The 22,708-nt window shown below is 39.8% G+C and overlaps 1 protein-coding gene across 10 annotated transcripts in view; it reads right to left on the minus strand.

Annotated features, from left to right (window-relative positions):
* LOC124404604 (potassium channel subfamily T member 2) overlaps positions 1-22,489 on the minus strand; it is a 144,715-nt gene extending 122,226 nt beyond the window's left edge. For 9 of the 10 annotated variants that reach the window (XM_046878895.1, XM_046878894.1, XM_046878903.1 and 6 more), the window contains exon 1: positions 2,518-2,909. In XM_046878895.1, the coding sequence (XP_046734851.1) occupies positions 2,518-2,885 (368 nt within the window). In that variant the 5' untranslated portion in view covers positions 2,886-2,909. Of the gene's footprint in view, positions 1-2,517; positions 2,910-22,224 lie in introns of those variants that run through there. The other variant, XM_046878904.1, reaches the window with a different exon arrangement.
* Positions 22,490-22,708: the final 219 nt, after the last annotated feature.

Below are 22,708 nucleotides of genomic sequence, written 5' to 3' on the forward strand. Positions count from 1 at the left end.
TCGTGTGAGTACAGCAATGATTTTCGCATTAATGGTTTTCTGGCTTGAGTACGTACACTTGCTGTACGTAAATATAATGGGCACATAAAAATCGAGGCTCACGTTTAACCGAAGATCTGCATCATAGATTGCGAGCTTACTTTATCGACGGGATATATATGGGGCATTTGAGTTGAACTCGACCCACTTTTGACCTCATGTTTTCGGATTCAGTTCTCAATTTTTTTTCAAAATTCTATTAGCCGACTAATATGGTTAGATGGAATCCAAAAACATGAGGTTAAAAGTGGGTCGAGTTCAACTGTAATGGCCTGTACGTGAATTGAACTGTGATTGTCTTACTCACGTACTGGGTTTCAAATCGTTGAAATCTTGACATGTGGACTTACCTGTAAAAAAAAAAGAGACAGTATATAAGAAAACGATGCCATTAATTACTTGATTAGAATTTACGCATCTTGATGTCACAAACATTCATACAGGCGGAAGAATTTTCAATTCAACATGCGAATAAATCGGTATTCACGAGTGCATCGATACGACTATACAGGACGCTAAAAGCCTGTAGATGTAATTTTTTCTAATCGGATTATATGGGCACCCGTAAAGGTTGAAAGCCTTTTAACGCGTTAGTACTAAAATTCCTGAATATGAAAATTGTATCAGAAGATAACCGTGTGTATATTCGAATATACCACAAGTTAGAATAACTGTTATAAAAAATGTAAGTATTCCGTTTTTCTAATACCTTTTATAAAAGTTTAGCTGATAACACTATCATATATAAGACTAAGTTGAGGAGTAAAGAGGAATTTCTGGATTAACACAATTTCTGCATAAAAATATTAGCCTTTCAGAATGACGATTAAGCGTTGAAACTTGATGGATTCATGTGATATTCCGAAATCTAAAATGCTGAGAAGACAGAGATTAGATCCAGTAACAGTTGGTCCCGCTGTAGCTTTTCCTTCGTTTCGAAATTTTCAGAGTCTCGCGTTGTCGGCACGTTTATCTGTACTATCTCGTCGATATCATCCTGCTCACTTTTTCGTTGTCCTCTTTGTTCCGCTCTTTCTTTTTGTCGACTAAACTGTCCACGGAACGTGATAAGAAAACGTTACCTTCGGTGCTTCTAGGAGAGCAGTTACCGACTCGGATGGTATCGCATGATGTGGATGATCTTTAGAAGCAGTATCCTGGCCGAAAAAACTTTGTTTGATTTCAACGAAACTAAAAACGGTTAACTTTCCGAGCAGCACAGCTATCAGCAATTAAGATCGAAGAAAAAAAAGATTCAAGGCACTGCTTTTGCCTATCAGAACCGTTCTTAAGGGGGTGCCTTAGTCGATTTGAACATTGACATATGGCGCCCCCTTAATTCCACGTTGATTAATCGTTAAAAAAAGAAATGCGATGTCAATTGCCTGGTAGGGGTTCAAATTGAGTCTATGAATTCCTTTTCAATAATGCTATTGGCACAGATGTTTCTGACTGTCGAGTAACCGGGAAAATTCCTCCGTAGCTGAGACTTCCAGGAGTCTTGTTTATCACCGTTGTTCATCGGTACTCATAATTAAATTTTTCGCGATTATTTCACGTACTTTAGTCAAAGTTCATTTCCCAAAGAAATAGGCCATTGTTATCCAATATTACGTAAATGATAATCAAGGTACGCGGATAGTAAAAGGCTGAAACCTTGTCTAGTTTGAAGTGCGACGAATTGATTGTAAGCCTAAGATGAAGTTCAACCGCATCGACGAAGTGTATAATTTCCAATATCGAGTAGGTATCGAAATGGACAAGGTGGTTTCCACTTTCCTTTTGATTTTAATACTTCGTAAGTGCACCTTGCAATTACGGAAATTTTCTTTCGGAAGCACCACGAGTGTGTTTTAACATTCATTAACCTGATGCCGTTAGGAAATACTAAAATAAACTCAAGATAGTCAACGGAAGCATTACAACGTAATCGCCATTAGTTTTTCTTACACGTATTAGACGAACCTACACACATCATAGTTCGGCAACTCTTGTGCCCAAAGCGTTTAAAACTTTTCAGACGCGACGATTGTACGAGTCCATTTCACATGGTCATGAACACGTTGGGCTACTTCTGTACTACATGCTGATGTAAGAATTTGGAATGAAAATTTTACGAAATTCTCAAGCTCGTACGCGAGATTTTTTTTTAAATCCTAGCTAGTCACACCTCTGTAGAATTGCGTAACTGTTTCCTTCAGAACTATGTAAGTTCTAAAAACCAAAAAAAAAATATCTAGGTATTGTTTAAGGATCGCCGGAAAAGCTCTTTCAGTTTTCCTAACCAAAGGTGATTGCTTAAACATTGTAAAACGAAAAGTGGAAAAAATGTCGGAAAAAGGTGTTTATTTCGCACGAAGAATGGCGCCGCGAGGCTCATTTCCCCGACTAAGGCACCACTTTAAGAATCGTTTTGAAAAATGTTTAGGGTTGAAATTCAGCCCAAGTGACCGATCAGGCTTAAAGTGGTATGAATACCTTTCATCGAGCCGAAACGAAGACCTGGACAAGTCGCTCCAGGCGCTCATGCTGCGACTCCGTCTCCGGGGTGGACCCGAGCATCGAACGCTGCTGCGACGTCTGCTGCTGGTCGAGGCGATATTTTCCGGTTGAAAATTAACCCTCGGGGGAACGTGTGTTCGTTGAGGATTCGGGGATGTTGGAGTCGGCGTGACAGCCGTCGACGCCTGGAGGTCTGGCAGCGCCTCGTAGTGCCAGCCTCTGGCCCCCATTTCGAGCAACAGCAGAGGTTCCGAGGATGCACTGGAGCCTTGAACGGCGTCCCAACGTCTAGGGGTCGAGTCTGACCCGGGCGACAAACACGGGGCGCATCTGCAGACGTCCATCAGACACCGCGAGCCAATTGCTAACTTTTTTCCGGGCTCAAGCCGCCTTTTTTCCAACTCATTCTTACCCCCTCCTCCTGGATTTCAACCCCATTTCCATCCGGCGTTAAAGGTTACAGGCTTACACCTACATGCAGGCACTACACTGTCCTTTTTAGCGATTTACGAAAATTAGTTAGTTCAACTTGAATAAGTAGCGAAGGTTATGTATGGTAACGATTACGTAGGAGGAACGCGCTTATTTCACTGGCCCAATTCAAAACGGTTAAGAATCTTTTTATGGTATCCGTGATCCGGACTACTTCATCACTTTCCTGTGTTAATGTATACAATTCTCAAAGTCAGCTTCGCTGCCGGATGGTTAGGTCAGAATTTACATGAAATGAATCTTATTGTCCGGTCGCTCATGGGAGCGAGAAGCACTCAAGGAGCTAATGGAGCACGCTAACGGAGCTGGTTTATCCTAATCTATTATAGTCAGTGAATAATGAGGATAACGTGGTGTAAAATTTTTTTGTACCAACAATAAACTAACAATAAGACTTCGAACTATATGCGATCAACAACTTTTTGTAACACACTAAGTAACTGGGTTTAAATTTTTTTAAACTAGTGTCTTTATTAATATTGTTATTATTATTATTATTATTATTATTTTGAAATGTATTATTGCAAGTATTAGGCACTAAGAGTTTCGGATTCAGACTGTTGTGATACTGAAACCATGCTAATTATGCACTCCGCATCACCGAGATGAGTTCAGAACTAACGGCGAGAGGTGAAGAGAACTTGACTTCACTCACATCTATATTCATAATTACAGCTAAGTTAGCGAGATAAGCAAAAATTAATCACAGAATGAAAAAGGCAGCTTTGATGATATTGACTTTTGAAGCCTATGTTCTAACTATTCGTTGCTTTTTATCGATATATATATATAATATATATATATATGTATCCGCAGCTGTTAAGTAAGGATCTTAATCACGTATTCTCAATTTGGCGTCACTCAGAACGGTTGTTCAATAACGAAGTTACCGAAGACAAGTTCGAGAACTTTTCAATCTAGATGAAACTTTGTTCATTTAAACCAAACGGCACATGTAGCCGGTCCGGGTCTTTCGACGGGACGTGGATACCAGATTACTTATTCTACAGACTAGATTCACTTCTTCACAAAACTGTCGATTATACGAAAATCCCGTACCAAGTCCAAAGAAACTTTATATTGAAAAGTCGAATTTCCACACACTTTTTCCTCATGTTCGATGAAAACGTCGACCGTTCGCTGAATCCGAGATTCGTTTTACGAGCTCGATTACAAAGAACCCGATCCTACAGACTGCACGTTTACGTAAGATTACCAAAGTGTAACTGGCTGTAACGGAGAGATTTATGATGACAGCGGAGTATCGAGCGGCCTTGTTTTCTTACGGAAATCAATACTATTCAGCAGACTTCGAATTTAGGATGTAACGACCAGCAGTCCACTCTCTGATTTTCACTGCGTGACGAGACGACGAACCGACAATGTCACGAGACAAGGCTGTGTTCCACCTCGGTTAAATTACGTCATCCGCCTCCCTGCGAGGGTCAAGAACAGGTATCCTATCCACACGCGACAGTCTTTGAAAAGGGATACCACTTCCCCCCGAAAAGCTTACGACATTTTTTCCCGACACAATTCGCCATGTCATTAGCTTGATGAGTACTTTGAACGTCTGAGCACAACACCAGAAATAACAAGAGAAAACAGCATTCGTTCATCTCACTGCACCGGTAACCGAGTTCCCAAACGTCAGGTTCGTCACCTGAAGTAAGTCAATTGAAAAAAACAACAACAACAACAAGATCAACAAAAACACCACAGGTTCCTCGTCAGAACATTGAGCCTTGCCAAATTGCTTCTAAACGTCGATTACCCAGTCCAATCAACACACAAAGGTCTCTTATAATTCCATTGGCATAGTCCAAGGTTAAGTTCACCTCTTACGCAGCACTGTTTATGAACGATCACTGACACGGTGAACACTGAATGCGCACACCACAGGAGGAATTGATTCTCTTCGAAAAGGACAAAGGTATGTAGGTCAGGCTGCTCGGTCCAACCACTCGACGACGACTAGGATCCACGGTGGTTCGGTGATTCGTCGAAGATGGCTCTTTTCGAATTCGCGGTGTGAAGTGACAGATGACGACGGCAATTGGTTCCACCAGTCAAGTGTCGTCCGACAGGGGAATAAGGATCGACTTCACATCTCCACACCCCAACTGCGTTTTGGGCGAAGAGATCTTCCCCCGCAAACCCCGGAGCTTCCGTCCTTTGCATCGAGCCTTTCTCTGCTCTTCGACACTCCGCTTCCGTCTTCCTCTCACCCTGCAGAGGGGTGACTCCCTCGCCTTCGCACTTGTCCGCAGTACCCGGCACCACCAGCCAGCACACGCCGCAGTACGCATACATGCACCCCCGTGTTGTCAAGGCGACTGCGCCATGGATGCTTCAGCCTTTCTGTTCCGATTACCGCGAGTGTGGATGGATCCTTCAGCGACAAAAACCCTCCTTTTAACCCTGCGTCCAGGTAATGTTCAGATCCACCTCTCCCCACCTACTCGGAGGTTAACAGATTCGTGAAAAGTTCGACTTGAGACTTTGGGCTCGGTTCCCTTGAGGAGGACGAGCTTAATTCTGTCACGGTCCCGAAACCAGCCGTCCTGGCGGTCGGAAGGTTCGGATTACTGTGGAACATGCGAGTTTCTAGCGCGGTATGTCTCGATGAATGGGTGCCTGGAACACGGCATCGATTCTCCACTGGCCGGACTTAACCTCGCAGATGTAGGCACCGCTCCGCGCAGGATCAAAGAAAACGCGGAACGGTCAAGGATAACGAAACCACGTGCTTGGTACACTTGGAAATCGATGCTGCTTCCGCCTTACGATCATTCACGATAATCCAGCTGCAGCAGGTGTTCACCTTCTTTGATTCTTCGTTCTTCACCAACTTTCCTGCATTCAATTTCACACAATTTCACTGATTATCTTGTTATATTCGCTCGATATATCTCGAGTTATCTAACCTCTGTGGTTTAAAGGAAACTAATAGCCATCGATAAAGGCCGGAGGCACGTGAATCTTGCCGTTTTAACGAAATTACCCTTGTTATTAACCGTTTATAGAAGGCAAGTTACAAGGCTATCACGGCATACCGTCGACCCACCTCCTTCGTGTTTTGTCGTTGATTGAGGTACTTCAGAAGCACTTTGTACCTTTGCACTCCCTGTTTCAGAAAAAATCCCCATCAGGCATGAGAAGAGCTAGAATCAACGACTGATTTGTATTTATTGGAAAAGCTTTGGAAAAAAAAAAGAATTCTACACTGGACCTGCGGTATTGAAAATGGAAAATTACAGTTGCCGATGCAAGAGTCAATGAACTAGCTGCATGATTTATTACGACTCTTAGCAATAATACCAAAGTTTCTGTAAGAAAAATTGAAAGCTGATCAAACGATCAAAATACCATGTTTAATCGACTCATGTCGATACGCGTCAGCTTTGACTGGATAATTTCAATAGAATTTGTGAATGGAAATAGTCACTGCTTAATAACAGCCCGAAGAAGTACAGGGCAGTTTGAAAAATGATGAAAAATTTGAGTGCGACTGATGTGGAGAAATTTTTACGTGACGAAAGTATAACTAAAGTGGATAGAAGAAAGCGATTCGTATGTAGAATTTTGTTCACAGAATGCGGTTGACGCATTGCGGTTTTAGCAAAGGATGGAAGAACGCTGGCCGGTCTCTCGTTTCTTGACTCCTGACATCCTCATTCAATGACGCGGGTCTTGTTAAAGTTCAGAGAGATCAACGCCGTTTCGCCGTCTGAAAGTCTCTTTAAGCCATTTTATATTTCGAATAAAATAAGGGACCGCAGGAAAGACCTTAAAGTTGAAATATCCTTCTATGTCCTTTAAGTGTCAAGTTGTAGGAGAAATTCCAAGTGAATATTTTGTGGTCTATTCCGGTCTCTAGGTTGCATGTGCACCTGCGCATGTTCGGTCTTGGAACCGTTTATCTCTTATTCCGACAAGTACATCATGGGAAACGCTGTTCGTTTCCAGTAACGATAGTTCGCATCACGGTTTCAGTGTGCTTGAAAATATATCGTCCAATAAACTCGGCTCCTTTAATACTACGGATCGAAGCACCGTGTTTTATCGAGCAGATAACAACTAGACGCCTCAAATGTCTAACAGGGCTTTGGATCTGGCTTCTCGAGCGGAAATGTTCGAGTCGGTCAATTTCACATTTTTTTAAATAAATTTTCGGTGTCCGTTGCATTTTAAGATGTAAGCTTAAAAAAAAAATTTCCCTCCTGATATTGATCAAATTCTCAGCCATTCATCGTGCATAATGGAAAATGCTAGATTTCATATCTCTATTATGCCAACAAATGATTGATTCGTGACGGAATGTCACGAATATCCGAACCACTACACGATACCGTATATTTGGTTTGATAACCTGATATTAAATCCCCTTCGAATGTTCAGCGAACGACGTGAATTAGTTTGCAAATTCAGAGTCGTCCTCACTGCTCGTAATCTCAGTCTTTATATAAAAGGCAAAAAAATGCATTTCCACTTTTCGTGTGAATTATTTCACCTGTTCAGATAGACGGACAAATGATTTTGCACCGGCTTAACCGGATTGGCGAATTTCTCCAAGCTCAGCATTTGGTCAATAATAGCTTGCCTTGATATGAATCTCGGGGCCGGCTGTCCAGTGGCCTGCGAGTTGATTTGAGGTATGTTTACCGCCTGTTAAAGGTAGAAATTCGATTGATAACTGGTCTTCGCAAATTCCATTAAGCTCTGACACTGAACTGACGAATTGATTTTTTGGTGCCAATTGGATTCCACCGAATACATACGTCACTTCAAATTATGTGAGTGACCACACGTAGTTGATGAGTCGCGATGGAAACGATGAAAGGAAACAGAATCCTCCAGGTTGTCTGAGTGAGTCATTGATGTGTGACAATTACTTAAACATGAATATAAGTCGAAGAGTAGATCAATGTTTTTAGTTTCTTTCCGGTCTACCTGAAGAGCAGAGTTCCTGTCGTGTTAAAATTGAGCAATTGCCGAGTCGTGTATCTAGTAGACAGTCGGTACGAGAGCTTGCGAAGCTCTCGAGACTTCGCTTGGAAGTAGCGTCGATAGAGTAGGAAAGTTCCACCAAACCGTAGGAAAAATGGAATCCCAAGTTTTTCCGCAGTCGGTCGATCGACGAGAGTAGACTTCTTTCGCATGGAGAACGTAAGGATGACCTGCTTACGTGTACACCTCACGCCCAACAACGTGCTCCAAACATCATCGTCCTTTGCACAAGTACTCGTACATCGTGTATGGATTTTATTAAGGGTCATGAATCGTGGGGTAAAGAATCGCTCCGAGGTAAAGGGGATGGAGCGAATCCAGAGTAACGGCTAGCCAGCAATGCCAAACCGAGGTTGCCTTCGGGACGACGTAATAACTCCTTCACCGATCACGTTCCCTTGTGGCTGTCCATCGCAGCCCTCGTTAAGGTGAGCCCGATCCTCGACTGCAGGCGAATGGACTATAGGTACCTACCTGTATTAGCGGGAATAATTCAAGTTCCGACCGCGTTACATCGGACACTGTGAGTTATGTGAGCGTATTTACGAGGGGCTAGAGAACAGCTCGCACTACACATCGAATACCCAATAAAACTACTTCGCACGTAGGTTATGAGAATGGTTGTCCAGTCAGAAGCTCGGTCAAGCGAGGTTTGGAGGCGAGCATTATCACGGAAATTAGCACATCCACTACCCAAATTTATCCTTCTTTCATCTGGTCTGAATCGTGACGCGAACCGTCCTTTTACTCTACCAGCGTACCTGACACGTCCCATGGTTGTTCCCAGAATGCCTGGTGCTGAATTAGTTATCCGTTTTCCGTCTACTCGTCAGTGCCAGAGGAATGTTTCGACACGAGTGCTAAAAACTAGTTTTATCAAATATTCACGTCATGTTTTCAGCCGGATTTTCGTCGATGACTAAATGTAAACCCCGAGCCAGAAGAGGAACAGGGAAAGTATGTTCCAGTTCTAACTCTGGCAGTTCAGCCCTGCATTAAAAACACTAATTTTATTTAATAGTTGGATAGTACTGTTTTCGGGAGCACTGATTAATATGGAGATAATTTAAAGTTAATACATTTGAATGTGATTTCGTCCGGCGAGAGTGATGAGTTATTGCCACCATAACTTCCCCAGTAGCGTATCACTCTCTTTATGCTTAGAGAATGTCATTAATAACAGTGTGAAGCAGTTTTGGCAAGAAGAAAAAAAAAATGAGTTCAATTAAATTCATCGTTTTGCGTACTCGGGTGTAAAATTATACAATTATGGCGAAGATTGAAAAGAGCAGGCGTCGAGATTCAAGGGATTTCGTTACGAACGGTATACCTATATATTATACTTCAGTCTTAGCGTGAAAAGAAGTGATAATAACAACGACGAATTGGTGGTCCTGTGAATCTTGGGGTTTAATCAAGTCGGGCTGAGCGTTGAAATTAGCCAATGCCGGAGCTGAACGCGTCGAAGAACAGCGGGAGAGTAGAATTATCCTCCACAATTCGACGCCAAGTCCGTTAGTCGTTGTGAATACAAAATTGGATAAATGAATGAAGAAGGATAAACGAGCACGAAATAAGAAAAGAGGAGATCGAGGCGTCGCAGTATTCTCGAGAGCAAATCTACCCCAAAATATTATCGGCCCGTGTCATCGTGTCTCCGGCACGAAGCTACTGAACCGCAAAGCGTGCAACGAAGCTCTAGTACTCGAGTTTGTTATCCGAAAAAGAACCCGCAGCTCAAAACCACCGGGTTTAGAAGAACTCGATAAGACCTTTTGTGTTCTGGGTACGAATATCTGCAAACAACGCTTTCGCCGAAGTTCGAATGATACGTGCATCGATTCGAAAGGGGTAAAGATACAGAGAAAAGTATAGGTATAAAAAAAGTCGAAACATCCAGTTTTCAACGAGCCGAAAATCTACTTCATAGTTTTTCGAGGTATGTACCTTGGAAGGTGAAAGTGTGATGGAAAGTATTATATATTCGATTTTGAGATTTTGAATTTCAAAGAAATACATTCCGCGTCCATGGGAATTCGACGTGCTGACCCTTCCACTGTGTGGCCATATTATACTTTTCGACCTCACTCGACTCGAAGCTCGCTGTCTCTCCTTCGATAATTTGCGGTAGCAATTATCAGGGAGTAAATGTGGACCGCAACGCTTAGTCTAACAGTAGGAAACAAAGCCCATAATCCCATGGGAGGCTGCTCGATTTTACCCACGTTGTAAATAATGCTCAAGAGGGAAAAAGCTGGCGGGATGAGAGCTCGTTATTATCCCATGTTTCTTGTATGAAATGTTGGGTAAATTTATCTACTCAACCGATGGCCTGTCTTCCGTAGATTAAGTGTCTTCCATGGATTTCGATTTCATATGCATCTCTGTATATTTTTTAACTCGCAGTATCTAAGATCTCGTTAAATCTTTTGTATTCAAACTTCTCACTGTTTATAATTGAAATGCGGTAAACACGAATAAACATTGTTTTTTAAATATTTTATAACTGGAAGATGCTTCCTGCCTTCATCAATTGGAGAACACTAGGTTGTGTAATATTGGATAGCGTTCGCTGGCATTATTCTATCAACGCTAATGAATAATTGAATCACCAAACCCAATCAATATATGTGAATCAATTCATGGTCGTAACGTACAACCCATTACAAGCGAGTACCACAATTTAAATTAATAATAATTCTTCCCAATTCAACCATAATTTTAACTTTTTTTAACTTTAAAACCAAAACGAAAATAGAATATTATTCCCTAGAGCTCATATGTTTTACAAATTATTTTTTTTTACTATAATATAATATAAATTTTCTAACTTACGGAAATCTGACGATGATTTCGTGATCGGCGACCTCAAAAAGCCTAGTCTTTCCATTATTAACGAATTCAGAGGCTTTTTCAAAGTTTCATCCGACATATTGAATCCGCCATTTTCAATGTTCAAAACTTTGAGTTAATCGCAGTTAAGGAAAAACCTATGTATTTGAAATACTAAAAATTCATGTCCAGGTTATGTTCCCTTTGTCGAAAAGATGCTTATTATGCTCGATAAAAATATTACCTAACCTAAAAACATAAAGTTCTATAATTTACATCACCGCTTCGTATAAAATTTCAGAATAAGCGTGCTCAGTTCCAACAGAGAAGCGACGAGTAGCGGCGACTTGCGTGTCACAATACCTCGAATTCATGAATTTCCAAGTAGAAACGGGAATCATTATTTCCAAGCTGATATCACGAGTATCTCGTGGAAGAGTTTCACTCTCGCGATGGTCATGGGAGTTGTATAATTCTGGCAGCCTCGAGACGCTCGAGACTAGCGGAATAACTGAAATTGAGGCGAGTGGAAGGAACAGAGATTTTGCATTTGTAAGCCTGATTAGTGTTGAAGAGCAATGTCAGGTGGTTTTGAATGGCTGCAAGTTTTTGAGCCCGGAATAAATTTTTTCGTATAACATATATCAGTCTGTAGTATTTTCATCAATCACGGGAGAAAGAATTTCAGTTTTTCTCTCTTACTAACGAGCGCGTCGTTCATCATTCTTCGTACGGCGTATCCTTGTTACTCACGAATGTCGAAAGGAAATGGAACAGGAAAAGAAGGAGCGTCGCTTGATTCGGTCCCAAGATCAGGCTCGATTACTCCTGGCATCTTCAACCCGACATCGATGCTGCACATTTACCCTTGTTGTTACGGAAAATAATGGCCTCAGTTATTGCCAATTTGCCTCTACCGTTGAGGAGATAATCAAGATGACACCGGTCGGTGGAAACTGGATGTCATGCAATGCGTTTTTACCGAGGACGATAGACGAAGTGATGCAGCAATCGATGCTTGCAGGAAGCGTTTTACCAGGTTTTCAATATAAGTATTGGATTCCAGGCGTCGAAATTCGTCTCCTTAATTAGCTAAAAATACTGCTGACCTCGTTCTCTAATTAATCACAAAACAAAAGCGAGATTCAATCGCCACTTTAACGTATTAATTAGTAATTGGTGCTTCATTGTTATTCAACGTCACATTTATGTTTGGTTTTGACCAATCTGATGGCGGAGGTAACGACGATTATGAGGCAATAACATATGTATACGGCGATAAAGATTAACCACGTAGACTGAGAGAAGATTATAGCCACCGTAACTATATTTTTACTATACGGTTTAATGGAAAAAGGCGTCAAAAATATTTTTACAGTAAGAGCAGTACGAAATTTACAGTGGCTATACCAATAAATTATAGTTGTCAAGACAAGATTCAAATACTATTTGAATATCACGTGTCCAAATGTACAACTTTACTACGTTTGTTGATTTACTAAATTTTTAACTATTTTTAAAGAATTTAAAGCGTACCTATATCTACAATCTTAATTTCGTTTATTTCCAGTTCTGTATTTTTTAATATATTTTCACGGCTTAGTATCATAATAATGCGACGAATACTCAGTGTACGACTGCCTTGTAATAAAATCAATGAATAGTATCGATTCCTGGCCAACCAACCTCCTTAAACCATATGCGATTGTAGATAAAGTGCGACTTTTACATAGGAAGAAAAATTTTACGAGCAAGGCATAACAACGGGTCATCGGATATGGCAAAGCGACAAAGAGAACAGGATAACGTTTGAACACGTTTTTGCAGGACAAGGCAAGGAAATCATTCCTTTTTGGTGCTACACTGCTGCTGTTCACTTCGCTCGACTGCACCCTTTATCGCACTTATCACTTTATTTCACATCTTTTCCTAACGCCGTTCCACGTACCGGAAGTTCCATTCGATTGTATATCCGTTGACAATGGCAGCAACAATTTCGGATCGAAGCTTCGTTTCCTCTAATATATTGCGATTTTCAAAAATCCGAGAATAAGGACTGGCTTATTTTAATCATTCGACCGAGTTTGTAAGGACATGAAGAACGCGCAAATTCGTCAGATTTACAATCAAGCGTCTTCGAGAGGCTGAATGACGGACGGAATGTGAAAATGAAGGCAAATTAATCGAGATATTCGTGCCTTATTGATTTATTCTAAAGATTTTTCGGCCAGAAAAAATCCAAGGCTAACCCCTTTGCATTTTTGGTGAAAATTTCGACGACTTTGAAAAGTGCTGCAATTAATTCTTTAAAGCACTATTCCGACGTAATTTTGCGAGAGAAATCGATTAAACGCAGTCCCAATACGCTGCGAGCAACACCTGTAAAGTTACAGCCGAAAAACTCATGATTTTCGTCGTCATTTCTCTGCTGCTGGTCCTACGCTATTTTTCATGTGTTTTCTGAGTTCCTGGGCGTCGAATTAGTCTAGAAAACGTCATACGAATCGATTCCCAGACAAAAGATTTTTCGGCCAAAAAAAATCAAAGGTCTAAGCAATTATTGCTCGACATATTTCTCTATATATTGATTCTGCTGTACTAAAAATAAGCGAATCCATCTAAACGGGCATCATGGGTACAAACGATGGATAGGTATTATGTGGTTAACGGACAGTGGTGGAAAGTAGTACCTAAACCTTACTACTGCAGTGTTGACACACTGATCCTGTACAAATATGGGCGTCGGTTTGGCTTTTCGCCGCACCCGCAGCTCTGAATTGTGCAAATAAAAAATGTTCAGAGGGTAAGAGAATGAAAGGATTCAAGCAGACGGATTCGCAAAATGGGTGAGTGGTAAGAAAGTGAAGAGTATTCCACCGATAGGACCTTCTGATCTCTGTCTTACATTCGTTTTGCACCCTTTCATCGATCATCCTTAAATACCCATTCGATGCAATACACTGTGTTTATCATTCAAACAGACGTAAGCAAGTTTTGTGACCCACTTAAGGATGCATCGGACAGTGTACAGTCCGAACGAAAAAGTACGTGGCGGCAGAACTAACGAACATGTATTTGAAACCAATAGTGGAATTGAGTTCTTATAAGTTTTATCAGAAAAGAATTAAATTTTGTGCTTGATGCAGGTGAAAAAAATTAAGAACCGTAAACTTTTATCGAAATAGTTCAGTGTCTAATATTGTCTCATTTCACGATGAGACAGCTTACATTACATAAAATTTATATAGAGAGTTGGTCGAATTTCAATAAATAACAGCTCATCTCGTTCGTAAATGAGTGCGTAATGGATTTTTGACTAGAGGAATATATTTTTTTAAATAAAACTAGTTTTTGCATATATATATATACAGTATGAATTTCATACTTTAGTTAATTTTTTCCGGTTGCAATTAAATTGCTAAATAAAAATTTCGGTTTAGACGATTTTTCGTGAGTTTAATAACAAAAATAAAATAAAATCAGTGAATCATTTTTCAACTTGGAGATCCATGAAAGAAAAAACTGAGTAGCACGGAAACTGAAAAGTTATTAATAAGCTCTGCTCGTTCAAAAGTTTTTTTTTCATCTCTCTATATGAAAGGAATTGCTTCGACCTAATTAAACTCGAGTAACCTCAGTTGCATTCGTTCGGATTGTACAGCTGATAAATTTTCGATGAAACTTTAAGTACTCGTTGAAGCAACTTGAAGCCAAGTTGCAGCTGAGGGATGTACTTTTTTTAAGAGTTTTCACGAGTCCATAAATTTGCATATGTACTTTAGAGTTCGCGTAAAATTACGATTTGAATCAGACCGAGATTGAATTGACTTGAACAAGTAAAAAAAAAAAAAGAGAAAAGAAAATCACGCATTCCCATGGCGATGTGTCGCGAGAGCTGAATCATCTTCTTCAATTTCCGGTTTTATCGTTACCTGCATTCCCCCTTGACTACTTTTAGAAAAGCAATACCATCAACGTTTCTCGATGCAGTCTGCAGTGATGCCGAAACGAAATCAATCGCTTCTTCCTCTTCATTCCGTCATCGCGATGTATAAATAGTTGTGCACAGGAGCACGTGAATCATATATACGAAGTAGGAGCGTCAAGAGGTGGCACCGGAAGTTGAAAAAGTGAAAAAGATTCCGGTGTACTAATTATGCCGAGCCCCATCCCTGAAAGCTAAGGGTGCATTCCGCTCCAAGGCTCAGACCCTTGGTGCAAACAACGAGATCAATGTTCGAAAGGAGCCATCCTCGAAGAAAGCGATACTCGATTGTCTTTTCAACCGTTAATCGCTTTCTCCATCTCAGGTCAAAAACGACGTTGGATATATGGTCCATGAAATCATGATTTTCGGGTTACTCCGAGGCAGCGATTTAACGCAGTCAAAATTTCATCAGCGTTATGTGATCTCAGGTTGAATTTCACCCCCGAACCTTCATCCCCCAGTGACTTTGGGAAGAAAAATTTCTTACGATACGCGGGAGCAATTTAAGGTCAAAGTTTCTGCGAAACTTTAAAACACCCTTCGAACATTCATCAATATTGCAAGCTTCACAGTGATTTTCAAAATGACTTTGTTTCTGCACAGTTCTGTAAGTATTGATAGTAGATTTCCACTTCTGCAATGCATTTGCAAAGTGATCTTTTCTGAAGATATCACCAGAAAGCCGCGCACTTTATTGCAAAAAAGGTGAAGGTGCCTTCACCTCAATATGTCGGAGCACAAAACTTTTATGCGAAAAGAGATGTTATATTATCCTAAGATTTATGTCCGATAACAATATTCCAGCATATATTTACGACCGTGTTCGCCAGAAATAGGAACACGGGTCGATGCGAATTAGTGTCAAGTGTAGCGCCCCGAGCACTGAGATGCTATGTGCAGGTACCTCATACTCGGTAAAATAGAAAAGACAAACCGGGATCTTTCATTACTGGGCAAGCAAATCTCAGAGTGAGGGCCAAAACTTGGAAGGGTCAATATATCGAAATTTCAAACATGCTTGAATAAAGTAACGAAGGATGAATCGTTCGAAATCTTAAACCACTGATTAGTATTCATTCCAATCAGCGACACTTTCAAAAATCAAGATTCAGAACAATTAGATATATCGGCTATTCGAAATTTTGACCTCCACCCGAATTTTAGTTCAGGAACACCAGCAGCCTAGGTCAAATTTTGATTGTATATTGCAGATTTCGGTCCACATCGTCGAATGACTTTTAAATTTTTATCTAATCAATTTTCAGTCCACTTTAGCGGATTCAATCAATCGTATTTCGTTTATCAAATCCCGAAAGTGATCAAAGTTCTTTCACTGCGTATCAGTCACGCTCCGCGATTGCAGTTGATTGTTCAATTCAGACTTTGAAAGTATTAGATCGAACTATTTCCACGCATATCGTTCCATTTTTTTTCTATTCGCGTTCTCATATCGTCAGACAAAACGTTATTTTATATATTAACCCTTCGATTCATAGCTATAAGTATTAAAAATTCAAGACGACGGATCCAATACGCTGGATGAAAATTTCAAATTCGATTCGATTCGAATCCGGCGAAAAAACTCTGATCAGGGGTTTTTGGGATCGCTGATTACGAATCTGAAATCAGATTTAGCAAACTCAGTTCAGCGAACCCGAAAACTCTTGCGGAGAGTTTTTCGACAGTTTTCGATGAAATTTGAAATTTTTGTGCACAACATTGGAATACTATTCTGTCATGAAAGTTGACTCGACAAAATATTGTGTGGCTAAAAGGGTTAAACGTCTCTTCACTCGATGACCGAAGGGGTTGATCGATATACGGAATAGACTGACTCGCCCTCTATAGGTAGTTGCATGAAAATACCGACAGGTCCTCCAATTATGTCAAGTAAAGCCGTGTTACATCTTGCCCTTTGGACCAGTAATTATTTGGGCCATGTCACGATGTCGGCACGAAGTAGCCAGCCTGCTACGTGCCTCTTTGGAGGCCTGAAAAATTAACCAGGTCTAGATGGGGGGCTGGGGTCGGTAATAAAAAATTTTTAATCAATCCCCAAACGTTCTACAACCAGCAACAAAAACCGCAATTCACCGATTTGGAATGAAAAATTTCAACCTTCTTGGTAATTTTGAGAAGCAAAGTAATTTTCACCGATCTTTGGAGGGCGGGGGGTTGAAATTCCGAGTTTGAATAGTTCCAAAAGCGCTAAAGTCCGAATTTTTTGGTGGCAAAACTTGAAGTAAAAAAATGTAATTTTGATAAAACATCAAAGTTTTAACTGGTACAAAACCCAGACAAGTAAAAATTCCGAAAGTGCGAAAATGAGAAAATTTGCAAATCTGAAACATTAAAATTCTGGATGACAGAAGAGTTTCAGTTGCGTGAATTTCTGGTTCGGTGAAATTTCACTACTTTGATCTTTCTTCGTTTCAGATTTTAGAACTTTATCGGAATCTTGCGTTTCGGAACTTTGTTGTTTCCTAAAAGTTTCAATTCTTTACTCCAAGTTTCGCCATTAAATAATTCGGAATGAGATTCTTCCGGAACTTTTCAACTTGATAACGTCCACCGGGCCCCTGATCTTTCATACAGTCTACAGTAATAATAAACTTTACTCCATACGATAGAGCTGACTATATTTCGTGTTGCGTAGGCATAAAACGTACACTTTCGTTAAAACTTCGCGGAGCTCATCCTTTTGAAGTATTAAAACTGAAAAAATTCTGTTCTCAGTCAGCGAGCGAACGTGGAAAGATGAAGGTAAAAATACCGTTGAATTTTTCTGAGAGAAGAAGGAAAAGAAAACGTTTGAGCTGGACATTGGGGGTAGAATTCACAGAAATTCAGCTTCAAAATTAAATTACTGCATTATATAGACATTTGTCAGAATTAACGACGTAAAAAGAGAGAAAAAAAAGTAACTAATAACAGTGAGATTGAATTACGAGAGAAAATACTCAAGGTCTTCACCTTCACGATGTGTCGCTACCTACAACACCATGCCTGAAAATTTCGTGCACCCCTATATAAGATAAATAAAATAAGTGCACCCCTAAATAAGTTTCTGAGATAATTTCAGCAAATGGTTCGTTTCCAGATGTTTAATCACCCCGAACTTTCGTTACACACCGTCAACCTCGAGATACACGTTTTATGTAGATATATATTACATACATAGTCTTGGTTAGTTGTAGGTTAGTTAGTTTGACTGCCTCAACGCGAGGCGACGATAAATTTCTTGGATAACGATCTACGGGGATATCTTCTAATCGCTTTGATCTAAACTCGTCTACTATCTTCCCGAGGGAGTGCCAAGGCCACGTGGCCAGCTTTCGTCAACGGTGCAAGTTAGACTTTACCAAAGTGAAGAAGAGTGACCCAATCACGTTTTGATCGTACTTTGAATCGTAAAAGCCGAGATTTCAGTCGATTGATGACGATCTTGACTTTCAACGAGTGATGTAATCAGTGAAATTACCAATGAATTCATTCCGTTATTTAATTTCAATATTCAGCGTATCAAACTAGTAAAAAGTAGTAAAAAGAAGCCTGCAATGCATGAACAGAGATTAATTTTTCGTAAAAATTATTCCAATTTTAGTTATAAAATTCAAAAACCTGAACGCAAATATCACTTCCCGAGGATTTGCGAACTACGTCGAGACATATTTCATTGAAACTTTTTACGTACGCGCGAAGGAAAGTTTTCTTGGTTATAAATTATTGGGTTCTATACAATGTTAAGTGAAATTAAACGAACTCTAAATTTATGTGAAGTCTTGCGACAAGGCTAAACCACATTTCTGAATAACGATTGCAATAATATGTTTGCCGTAGTATACATCGCTAGTCGTAAATTTTTCACGATTAGTAATCTAAAAAATCGACACATTTTACAGGACATCATTATTTGTTCGCGTATCTGTTTCTAATATGTAAAATACTTATATTTGTATAATATTCGCTGTATCTAGCTCGAGAAAAAGGTGAGCTTTACAATAAATAATTGCATCAGGACTGAGCCGTTATTTTTGCAATTAGCCAAAGTTGCCTGGTACCCTTAATCGGAATATCAGTTATGAAAATGGATCGTCGAAACGGTCAGAAACGAGTCCCTGAATAATGCATTGGGATTGAAGTGCAGAGAGCTGGGTGGAGGTAAAACGAGATAAAATTTTACCGCTCGAAGCGTTACTACGTCGGTGATTAATGCGCATATCATCGTTCATTTCGGGGGTAAGTTCGAGGGTAAATATTAAATTTATGAATTCCTGATCACAGGATCAGACAGCCGGATGAAAGGCCTAAATTTCACGAATTATAGATCATACAGTTTCCTGACATAAGCCACAACGATTCTCCGAGAAGCAGTATAACTTTAAGGATGACCCTTAAGGTCGCAGAAGGCGTCTTCTTCTACCCTTCTAATCGTAACATGCATCCTACTCCAGACGGTTGGGTCTACCGAATCGTCCCCAAAGTCCTATATTCCCGCTGAAATGTCTCTGTTACAGAACCTGGCCTGCTCGTGCTAGATAGCAATAAAATCTTTGTACTCCGTACTCTTTTCACCTTTAACCTTGTGTGTAAGCTTTCCGTTTGTTGCTACCTGCTAGGAAAACTTGATGAAGTTTCTTCCCTTGTTAAGGTCTTGTAATATTCTATCTTTATATCAACCGATAAAACTCGGTTTTACTTAACCCGTTCGCTTTTGTGTGAAATCTTGATTTTCGTTTCGACAAATCGATCGCCACCATTTATTTTTCAGAATTGTTCTCGCGTTGCGAGTAAAAACGCAAATTTTGAGAACAGATACTCGATTTCTGAAACATTGTCAAAACGTCTCGAAATCGTCGAAACGGTATTTCTTTACTCAAATTAAGGCATTTTGAATCAACGTTTTCATTTTGAAGTGAACGGGTTAATATAGGAAAAAAAAAAGGGTGAGTTTGCTCGGTTGGTAAGGGTAGAAGTACTAAGTGTGTTTAATTTATGATTAATTGAAAAGGGCAGAGTTAAAATTCCGCGATTCACGAGGTGCAGAATAATTTCATAGCTGGAGGAAAAGTCGGATTAAGTTGGCGGTAATGACTGAACGCTTTCAGCGGACAATTTCAGTAAATTACCAAAATTGAACCCTTCCTGTGACGATTTTTATTCAAATGGCATTAAATTACGGAGTTCACTAGCCGTGAATAAGTGCAATTTTGTTTTCGAATCGAGAAGCTTGACCGAATTAAATTTCACAAGGAAATTATCTCTCGATTCAAAGATGCACGGAAAATATATGTTTTGAATGGAAATTGGAATTCATGGAAACAGACTTTTGCCCAATTTCTTGGGACGTTTCTGCGGTTTCGAAGGTCAACTATCCTATATTAAATATAATTATTTCGAAATAATCTGCGATTTAATATGGAAAATAATTCGCGGTCCAATATCAGTAACGTTGAGGCATCGATTTAACAATTTGTGCAGGATAAAAAATGTGTGAAGAAACAAAAACTAAATTTTGAACTATAAACAAGCTTCAGTGAGACCTTTTAAACTTTTCTTTTACCAAGTTTTCCCACCCGAAGTTCAACCAGGAAGTTTCATGGGAGAAAAAATTATGCCTTAAAGTATTTTAAAATAATTGCTTCGGATTTTTTACACAATAATTAAAGAGGATAATTTCAAATCGTATACACAATTGAATTTTATGTCTTCTAAAATACTATATCTATACTTTCAATCTGTAGTAGGTATCTGTTTCAAAACTTATTTGTTTTTTGTTTCAATGATGAGAAAAGCAAACACACAGCCTGAAATTACTTTTACCCCAAACTGTTAAAGTGTCAAATCTGAAGAAAAGGGAAAAAAATCCATCAAACTTCCATATTCTCGGACTTCCATGTTAACTTAAAGAATTTTTACTGGACTGAGGTTGAAAACGCGTGTGTGCCTACCTGCTTACGTATATATATAGGAAGCTCGAGGTAAAAGGCGAGGCGGTAAAAATCGTTGAAAATATATTTATAAATTTCCCAAGAGAATCTCGTACCGGGTTGTTGTTGTACAAAAATATATGTACATGTATATATACCATACATAGATATATGCGTAGGTATGCCGGGAGATTGCACGCGATAAAAAAAAAAGCGCGAGCCAAAAGTAAGAGTGGGGGGGGGGGGGGGGCGGATCCTAGAAAAATAGACACGCAGAACGAAGTGAAGAAATGCGTGAAACCTTCGCAAGTATGGTTAAAGTGTACAAATCTTATGATACCAAATTTTCGGACGCGAAAAAAACTGAATTTTAGAATTATTAAAACATAGAAAAGTCAGAACGTGGAAAGGTCGAATTATGTACGTATGGGAGATTCTATGCGAATCGAACCAATGCCTGACCGTCATAATTTTTTATTTGGTTCCAGAATTTTTTGCTGCAAATTTCCCATTATTCAACTGGTTAATTATTCGGAAATGTTGCGTTGGATTTTGAAAAGCACCTTTTTTAAAATTTTCAAATAACTCTCGAAAACTGTATTTTCTTCTTTAAACATTCCGAAGCCAGGCCCATGGTGGACCGATTTTTGTTCAATTTTCTTCAACACTTTTAATTTTTTTGATCGACTAAAACATTGCTTAAATGGTCTGAAAATTTGCAAAAAATTCTGAAAACTTCTATTTTCTACTTAGAACATTTTCAGACCGGTTTCATTACGAAATTGATGAAAATGTTGAATGTGTAAAAGAAATTGACAAAAATCGCGACTTAATGGAACCAATCTAGAAATGTTCTAGGTGTAAAATAGAAATTTTGGGAATTTATAGAGAATTCTTATACCGTTCAAACAATAATTTAATTGATCAAGAAAATTGAAAGTGCTAAAAAATAAAAATGGAAAAACAATCAGCACATCGTGAGTCAGGTCTAGAAATGTTTGTTTTTTCGAGAACTTTAAAAAAAGGTTATTTTCAAAAACATTTATAAATAATTGAGTAGTCGAATAAAAAGTTCGACAAAATTCAGGGTACTGTTTCAGAGTTGGGACAATCGTGGAAAAAATTTTAACCAAAACCAGAAATATCGAGGGTCGGACGTTGGTCGGGTTCGCATGGATTCCCCATACATAGAAAACCATAATTATTAAAAATCGTTACAGAATGAACACGAACATGTAACATCGTAGAATTCTTCCTACTTTTTGATCTTCTCCAGTATACAAGTACCAGCCCTTTTCCTATACACTCTAAAGTTTCACAAATTTTGCAAAAAAAAAATCGGCACAGATTTCCCAGTTTTCCAAAACTCGATAAATTCCGACCCTTGGAGTATCGACTATCTCTTATGTTAGCGAATATCTTTCCGCTCACCTCTCGCCGTCGTCGTTGAAAGCATAGTCGCCCAGGATGAGGTCCCGCAGGCGGTACCTCGGCGGCAGGATCAGAGGAAGACAGGGGTCCGGCTCCGCCATCCCGCAGGAGGTGTCCAGGGTGACGGGGCCTTCCTGGCCCTCGTCTGCGGTCGTCGCCCTCGAGTAGGCCCCGCCGTTATCCGGGGCACCTCGAAGGGTCGTGCTGATTACAGCCACCTTAGCTCGCCACGATAAGATTCCTCAATTTCGACCCCCCGCACTGCCAAACTCAGCATCACTCGGGTCCACCGGTTAATCGAGGCTCACTGATGAATCGACGATTAAACGAGACGACGACCGGAATTTAGTTACTTCACTGCGTTTGTGAAAAAGTCGACACGCCGCTCCCGATTTTATTATTAGCCCAAGAATTTTCACGAGGATATGTGCTAGAGTTTAACGGGGGAAGAAGGAAAGTTCATTTTCAACTTCCTGTTTCTCTG

This window comes from Diprion similis, chromosome 3 (genome assembly GCF_021155765.1).
Source record: "Diprion similis isolate iyDipSimi1 chromosome 3, iyDipSimi1.1, whole genome shotgun sequence".
Taxonomy (NCBI): domain Eukaryota; kingdom Metazoa; phylum Arthropoda; class Insecta; order Hymenoptera; family Diprionidae; genus Diprion; species Diprion similis.